General features: G+C 38.9%; 2 protein-coding genes across 2 annotated transcripts; both read left to right on the top strand.

Moving 5' to 3' along the window:
- The first annotated feature begins 350 nt into the window (after window positions 1–350).
- LOC133736777 (mitochondrial carrier protein CoAc1) lies at window positions 351–3,366 on the top strand. Its single transcript, XM_062164375.1, has 7 exons — window positions 351–1,167; window positions 1,339–1,421; window positions 1,530–1,737; window positions 1,934–2,066; window positions 2,323–2,507; window positions 2,748–2,870; window positions 3,093–3,366. The coding sequence occupies exons 1-7, from the start codon at window positions 970–972 to the stop codon at window positions 3,192–3,194; spliced, it is 1,032 nt and encodes a 343-aa protein (XP_062020359.1). The 5' UTR covers window positions 351–969; the 3' UTR covers window positions 3,195–3,366.
- A 1,248-nt stretch (window positions 3,367–4,614) lies between these two features.
- Window positions 4,615–7,971, top strand: LOC133740483 (IQ domain-containing protein IQM1). Its single transcript, XM_062168432.1, has 9 exons — window positions 4,615–4,878; window positions 5,062–5,503; window positions 5,591–5,705; window positions 5,802–5,867; window positions 6,230–6,318; window positions 6,427–6,514; window positions 6,611–6,841; window positions 6,944–7,045; window positions 7,136–7,971. The coding sequence occupies exons 2-9, from the start codon at window positions 5,106–5,108 to the stop codon at window positions 7,595–7,597; spliced, it is 1,551 nt and encodes a 516-aa protein (XP_062024416.1). The 5' UTR covers window positions 4,615–4,878; window positions 5,062–5,105; the 3' UTR covers window positions 7,598–7,971.
- The last annotated feature ends 232 nt before the right edge of the window (window positions 7,972–8,203 follow it).

Here is an 8,203-nt window from a genome sequence, read left to right as displayed (position 1 = left end):
CCCATATTATAGAATAAAGCCAATTTATCTTACTAACACATCCGTATCAAATTGGACCTAGACCTCCCTAAACTTTGATAAATGGCTACTATCTCTCCATTACCACGTAATATACGTGCAAATTCCAAGGTGCCACGTTAAGGAACGAGTCAATTTTATACGCTCTGTATTTATTGATGAAAAATAATTTTGACCAAAAAAGAAAAGAAAAAAACATCCCCCCATCCTTGGAAATCCGAGATTCCTAGCTAGAAGCGCGTTGGACAGAAAGTGAGATCGATAGAGAGAGAGGAGAGGGGACAGGGGACAAGTCACAAGTCACAAGTAGTTGTTGTTGTTGTTGTTCAGAGAGAGGATTTGAGGAGAGTCCGAGGAAACCTCCTTCTCTCTCTTTGCTCAAGCAGAGACTACTGGCTTACGTGCCGCCTCTCTTCTCTGAATCAATTTCTGGTAGGTTTCCTTTTTTACGTATTCAATTCCTCCTTGCCCATCTCCCATTTCCAATTCTTCCTCCCTAGATTTCCATTCCACAAACTATTGGGAAACTGGGCATTGAGGAATTGAATTCACCGGATACATGTTTGTATCGATTTGAGGGGTTTCAAGTTGTTTGGTCTCTGGTTGGCGATCCGAACGATTCCAACGTTTGATTTTTGTTAATGGGTTTGTGATTGATCCACCGGAGCATTGTTGGGATCGAGTTAATTGTTGGTGGGCTTGCTTGGTTTGGCTGTATATCTTTGGATGTATCTAGTTATCACCCAAGAGCAGGATCGGCTTGTGAGCGTAGCCGACTCGTTTCTGGGTGTTCTCAGGCCATTTGACCTGAAACTTCAACAGAATCCATTCATTTTTTGTTCTTCCAGAGATAGATGGGATAAGGAGTTCTTCAAACTTCAGGGAGGATAATAAATTTTAAGAATTTGTCGATTTTTGGCTATAATATTGTGACGAGTTTGAGTCTTTGAGATGGGTTCTTCTGCGCAAAGATCATCAACCTTGACCACAAATGTGGCAGAATTAGTTGATGTTTCAGCTAAGCGGCCCGAGGTCTCGTACATTGATACCATGCCTATTTATGTTAGGGAGCTTATTGCTGGAGGGGCAGCTGGGGCATTTGCTAAGACTGCTATTGCGCCGCTGGAACGGACCAAGATACTCTTGCAGGTGAGGCATATCTAGAAATTCTCCATTTCATTTTCGTATAAGGTTCTTTCTTGTTTTTCGAAGTTTGAGTCATTATACTTTTGGTACATTGCTCTTCACTTTTTTGTTATATGTTTGTTTGTGTAGCCTTTTGTAATATGTATGTTTGTGTATTTGCATGGGAATATATAGACAAGAACAGAGTTTCGTTCCCTGGGGGTAGGTCAATCTTTGAACAAGGTACTAAAGCATGAAGGCTTTCTAGGATTCTACAAGTAAGTTGGACATGAAGAATCAATTTTTTCTTTTTTCTTTTCCTGTTTCCGTTTGGTGTCGTCCTCCATAGTGTTTAATTCGTTCTTTAACTTCTTGTTGTCCTTCAGAGGAAATGGAGCTAGTGTTGTTCGAATTGTTCCATATGCAGCCTTACATTACATGGCATACGAGCGGTATAGGTGTTGGATCTTGAATAACTATTCTGCTTTGGGATCAGGGCCTCATATTGATCTTTTAGCCGGTTCAGCAGCTGGAGGAACAGCAGTCATATGCACTTACCCCTTGGACTTGGCTCGCACAAAACTTGCTTATCAGGTCATTATCCTTTGCACGTATTTATAATCAGAACCTCTTGTTTCTACAAATTTAAAATTTAGGATGCAGACTGAAGAAGTTTAGCACACATTGTGGAAATACTTATGCTTAGTCAGGATCTGTACTTTCAAGTTCATGATCGATTAGTATGTTATCTAATCTTCTTTTATTTGCTTGATCGATCATGGTTTTACAGGTTGTTAACACCAGAGGAAAATTCACTTATGGTATGAAAGGTGTTCATAGTCAAATCTCTTATAAGGGCATTGGTGATGTGCTCTCTAGTGTCTACAAGGAAGGAGGTCTGCGGGGGCTTTATCGCGGCGTAGGTATGTATGTCAGTACATGTCCGAGGGCCTGATAATGATATGTAATAAACCTCTTGTTACAATCTTTGTGTTCATGAATGAGTGCTATTCCCATTTTATAAGTAACATTAGCAAAGATCTTTCTATCGAGTCCTCATATTTATTTGTGTATCTTAGTTTGATTGATCTGTCAAAATTTGTACCAATTTGAAGTGTCCTTATGTGATATATGATGGACAAAGCTAATACTGGGTTGAACCTTCATTGGCTTTATCAGGCCCCACACTGACCGGAATCCTTCCTTATGCTGGTTTAAAGTTCTACATATATGAGAAACTTAAAAGCCATGTTCCTGAGGAGTATGAAAAGTCTATTGGGATGCGCCTTTCCTGCGGAGCTTTGGCTGGCTTAGTGGGGCAAACCTTCACATACCCATTGGATGTTGTTAGGAGGCAAATGCAGGTATTGATTTGTTGAAGTCTCACTTTTTTTTTTTTTTCTTTTTTTTTCTTTTTTGCATCATTGCATGGCATTGGACTTTGATGCAGCAAGAAGCTATGAGGTCATAATGTTATATGCCAATATAATGAGAAAATTTACTGTATGTTACGGAGTTTCGAAGGATTAGAATGAACAAATGCAGTTGGTTGAATACGGAGGAAATACGATTTGAATTCTCACATTAGTTTTGGGATGTAACAGGTTGAGAATCTGCAGCCTTCAGGTGGTGTTAGGTACAAAAACACAATGGACGGACTTAAATTTATTATCCGCAATCAAGGATGGCAAAAGTTGTTTGCAGGCCTGAGCATTAACTATATCAAGGTGATCGCTTATTCTGTATGGATCAAATGATTGTACTTTGACAGGATTTCTGTTTTGCGTATGTTATTTGATAGGATCATTTGTGTATTATCAGAAGCATTTGAACCAGTTATGCCAATTAGAAAGAATATAAATCTGTGGTTCTTATGATAACTATGCTAATTTTTGTGTTTTGACCTGTTTGCCTTGCCTAACAAAATGGTTGTTATACTGTGCTCGCAGATTGTTCCTTCTGTTGCAATTGGTTTCACAGCATATGACGCGATGAAAGTTTGGCTCCACGTTACACCCCAACAGAAGTCCCAACGAATAACTGCTGCGTAATCGGAGAGACTCAGAATCTGTAACATAGAAACTTCAAATAGATGGCATCAAGCCATCAATTGAGCTAATACAAATGTTCTGTCTCTGAATTACAAGAGATTATTGATTTTACACCATTGTTATTCCAATTAAGTTTCTATCTACGATTCACTTGGAGTGATTTCACTATCAATAGCACCCAGCAAGTATCAAAACACGGCGAATTTTGGCAGTGTGTCCGGAATATGCATGTTTTTGGACTTTTAGCAAATACTTTCCACATGGAGCCATGAACAGGGAGAAAGTCTTGCCCTTCACAAAGGGCTTGTGAGCTTGTCTTTGTTTTAGTCAATAAAGGCTTGTCTCCTTCATAGAAGACCCCATGGTCCTTTTATGTGGATGGGCTGATAGGGCCATTTTGTTTTTGTGAAAAGTGATTCCTCATGGTTATCCCATTCTATTCCACTACCAATGGCTAGGACTAGGAGTACTGTGTATTAGAAAGATACATACTTTTTTCTCTTGAACAGAAAATTCCATGCAACCCAGTAGTTCTACCATTTTCCATTTTCTTTTAAATTTCTGATAGAAAATGTCACTCTCCAAATGAGTCATTTCTGTCTGTCCTGGCATGCCAATCACTTGCCTTGGGAGCAAGGGGTCTTGACTCACCAAGCTTTCATAGCTCATATCTACGAGTCCAATATGTACTACTATTCTTCAAGAGTCACTTCTTGTTAGATGTATATCCTATCCATTCCTTCGAAGATGAGACAGTATATATAAATATTGGAGTTATGGCACGAACCACTTTTGTACTAACAAGCCAAGTGGTTATCTGCAAGGAAAGGCCAACTTCATATCCAGCGGAGGTTGAGCTGCCAAGTCAAGTATATTTCTTTTTCCTTGTGACAACTCTAGTAGTCGACTTGGCTGGTTTTTAATTCTGGGTTTGTCACAAGTTGACCGACACCTCAACAAACTAACCAAGTTAATGGAGCTGGATAATCAAAGTAATATGCCTGTTGTGCTTTGGAAATGGGGCTCGTAATAAAGTTATCATACCTAACCTACCCTTGAAGATAAAGAAATCAATTATTGGAAACTGTTATCAGTGTTAAGGACAGTGACTCCTCCATTATTGGTGTCTTGACCATGCACTAAAACATAATACTGCCACACCAACTGTGTTACAGATTCATGGTTGTTACTTGTTAGAGGGATAGAGTAACAATTCCATCGCAAATGGGGTAAAAGTCCTATGAATTAGGATTAGATTACTCTTTCCATTAAAGAAGAAAATAACTGAAGTAAAGAAAGACTTGCAGAAGTCAATGAGTCAGTCTGGAAGAGATTCAAGTTTCAACAACCAAAATCGCTTATCAGCTTCTTGTCCCTAACTTCACAGTCTCTAGCGTACACAGTGTTGACCATGCAAGCTTAGACTTTTGCCATTAAAAGCATGTGTCAGTAAATATATCACTAGTTAGGAGCTTCTTCAGTCTCTCTCTTTAACTTCCATGAAGCTACCGACTTTGATTTTTCAAACAATTTACCAGAGCCACTAGTAAGCTTATGTATATAAAGATGATAATCTGACTTCATTCTTCAAAATTCTCTCCACGCTACCAAGCTGACTTGAGAAATAAAAATTAAGGAGGAGGAAGAAAAAGAAGAAGAAGAAGAAGAGGGGCTTGCATTGCATGTAAGATAAAGCTTAACTAATATTCTTGAGCATCTCACTTCATACATATTGATATACCTCATTTCATTCTTTAGTTCATAAAGCTTGATGGGTTCTTGTTGTTTAGTTTGGATATGTTGGTGATGTGTTTTAACTCCATGACAATTTTAGCCTGATCTGAGTTTTGTGGTGCTTAATTTCCAGTTGGGTTTGCTGAGCGAGTTCCTCATTTGATCACTGCCAAACTAATGGGTCTGACCGGCACCATGGAAACACTTACCGTGAGGTCCATGAGCTTAAGTACTGAAGATTCAGAACCCCATAACAAGTCTAATGGGTTAGACTATAAGAAAAGTATGGAAAGGTCAATGGGCTTCAAGAAACGGGAACCCACAGAAGAAAAACTCAAAACAGCATCTGATACATTTGATGAGAAATCACATTCAGATTCTTCAGTTGGTAGAAACTGTGAAAAAATGCAGATAAAGAAACCCACAATACTGCTTCCTGAACCAATCATGTTGTTTTCTCCAAAGCCGGTGGCTAGTGAGCGCGATGCTGCAGCAACTAGGCTTCAGAAAGTGTATAAGAGTTACAGGACTCGGCGCAACCTCGCAGATTGTGCTGTTGTGGTTGAGGAACTATGGTGTGTACCTTGAAACTGTGACAATTTTTTTTTCTGATACCCTTTTGTTAATTTGTTGCTTATACGTGCGTGGTGTATTTTTTGAAGGTGGAAAGCCGTAGAGTTGGCAGCTCTGGAACGAAGCTCAGTGTCATTCTTCGACATTGAGAAACATGAAACTGCTGTGTCAAAGTGGACAAGAGCTAGGAAAAGGGCAGCTAAGGTACTAATTTAATTTGGTTATGTGAATGAAATTGCTGAGATGTGCAAATTAGTGGAGGAGATCAAAGTTAACAAACCAATATGTTTGTGTTTGTAGTTAGGGAAGGGGTTGTGCAAGGATGAGAAGGCTCAGAAACTAGCCCTGCAGCATTGGCTTGAAGCTGTGAGTATATCCATGCACTTCTATACATTCAATTTTGTACAGAAAGCTGTCTTCATTGTGCTTTTTTCCCTTTTTAATTCTGTTTACAAAACTCTGTTGTTTATGATTCTTGTACTTTTTTCATTGAATAATAGAAGAAAGTAACAGCTCATTTCACTAGGATTCTATAAAGCAGTCCATGTATTTTAAGCTGAAAGACATTGTTGGCGTGCAAGGATCATTAGATAGATCCTAATAAATTCTTAGAAATTGAACTATATGGACAATCCTCTAACTAGGCTCACTGATCCAGACATTTTTTTTTTAGTGACATCGGAACTGATCAAACAGAAACTGAAAATTGATGCTTTTTTTTACTGCAGATTGATCCACGCCATCGGTATGGACACAATTTGCAATTCTACTATGATGTGTGGACTGCTTGCAAGAGCACTCAACCTTTCTTCTACTGGTAATGAAAACATCTTCTATCACACACAGTCGTATAAGATTTTCCTAGTTTTCTACGAGTTTAGCACTCATGATATTAACCTGTTTTTCCTTCACCCTGAAACTGAAGGTTGGATGTTGGTGATGGTAAAGACACAAATGTCAAGAAGTGTCCAAGGCCTGATCTCCAACGCCAGTGCATCAAATATCTTGAACCAGTAAGAACTCAAATACTAGTCACTAATTACTACTTTGATGTTCATAATGTGCAGCCTCCATAGTAATAGTTTTGACCTTTTCATTGTTTATTGCAGAGAGAGAGAGAAGCATATGAAGTGATTGTAGAGGAGGGAAAGCTAGTGCAAAAGCAATCAGGGTTCCTTGTTGACACAGACCCTTCATCTAAGTGGATATTTGTGCTGAGCACATCAAGGTCTTTATATGTAGGCCAGAAAAAGAAAGGTGTTTTTCAGCATTCAAGTTTCCTCTCTGGAGGGGCTACTACTGCAGCTGGAAGACTAGTTGCTCATAATGGGGTTCTTGAGGTACATATATTGTATTATACAGTTAGATTTAATTTTAATTTCTCAACTACACGTAGTGCTAAGCTAATCAAATTCCTTATCTCTCACTTTCGTTTTTTTCAGGCTATATGGCCATACAGTGGTCACTATCTTCCAACCGCAGACAACTTCAAGGAATTCATTAGCTTCCTGAAAGAGCACAATGTAGACCTCACCAATGTCAAGGTGATTAGACTAATAAGCAAAAGATGTTTATTTATTTTTACACCAAGTAAAATAAAGATTGAATTTTGAAAATTATTTACTGTTTTACAGATGTATGCTGTTGATGAAGACAAAGCATATCAAAATGAGGAGTGCTCTAAGCCAGAGGTGACTGGTTCATCCACAACCAAAGTGACCTTGGATGATTCTAGTAGTGGTGCTGCCATTGAAGTTCCAGCAGATCATCATCAACAACTTGAGAGTAATGGGAGCAGTTCAAGTAGTAATGCAGATGAAGCAGAAGAAGAACAAGCACAAGCATTTGACATGTCAAAGCGCTTGGCTTGCAAGTGGAGCAGTGGCATTGGGCCACGTATTGGGTGTGTGAGGGACTATCCAGCTGACCTTCAATCCCTAGCTCTTGAGAAAGTCAATCTATCACCAAGAGTCACATTGGGCCGCCATGAAAGCTATGCCCCAATTCCCTCACCTAGACCAAGCCCAAAGATCAGGGTCTCACCTAGGCTTTCCTATATGGGCCTCCCCAGCCCAAGGGTACCCAATTCCAATTAGACATTTTAGGCCTCGTTTGGTTCTCGAACTAAACGCTAGAAAATAGTATTTGCAACCTCGAGCTAAAAGAATCATTTCAAAGTTCAAACCCTTTAGTCCGCTTGCATTTGCTTTTCATTTCCGAAAAACTACTTTCCGGAAACAAAAGAGACTCAGCTCTCGAGAGTGGGTACATCTTATTTCCGAACTTGTTTAGGGAGTCATAAGAACGAAGCCGAACTTGTTATTCTTTTATTTATTTGTTTCTCTTTAAATTAGTTTTTCTTTTCAAATTTGTATACATGCCCTTCTTGTGAATGGTGCAAAGACAATGTCCCCAGGCATCATTCTTTTTCTTCCTCTGGGTTATATGCAACACAGGCATCATTCAATGATAGTACAACACTGCTAATCATTTAGTAGAAGGAATCCAATGTACTAGACATAAAACAAGGATTCCAAATTCAAAGAGGTAGTCGATGACCATAAATTAAATGAATTTATTCTAAACCATAAAAGGAGGAATCCAAGGAGAAAAATTGAAATAAAGAACAACCCTTTTTCTGGAAGTCCATTAATTTAAACATGGAATTGGAAGAAAGTTTGGAATTTTGAAATCTTGGTGGC

Source organism: Rosa rugosa, chromosome 3 (genome assembly GCF_958449725.1).
Source record: "Rosa rugosa chromosome 3, drRosRugo1.1, whole genome shotgun sequence".
In the NCBI taxonomy this organism is placed as follows: Eukaryota; Viridiplantae; Streptophyta; class Magnoliopsida; order Rosales; family Rosaceae; genus Rosa; species Rosa rugosa.
Note: the sequence above shows the minus strand (reverse complement) of the source record. Positions and strands in the feature narration are given on the sequence as shown.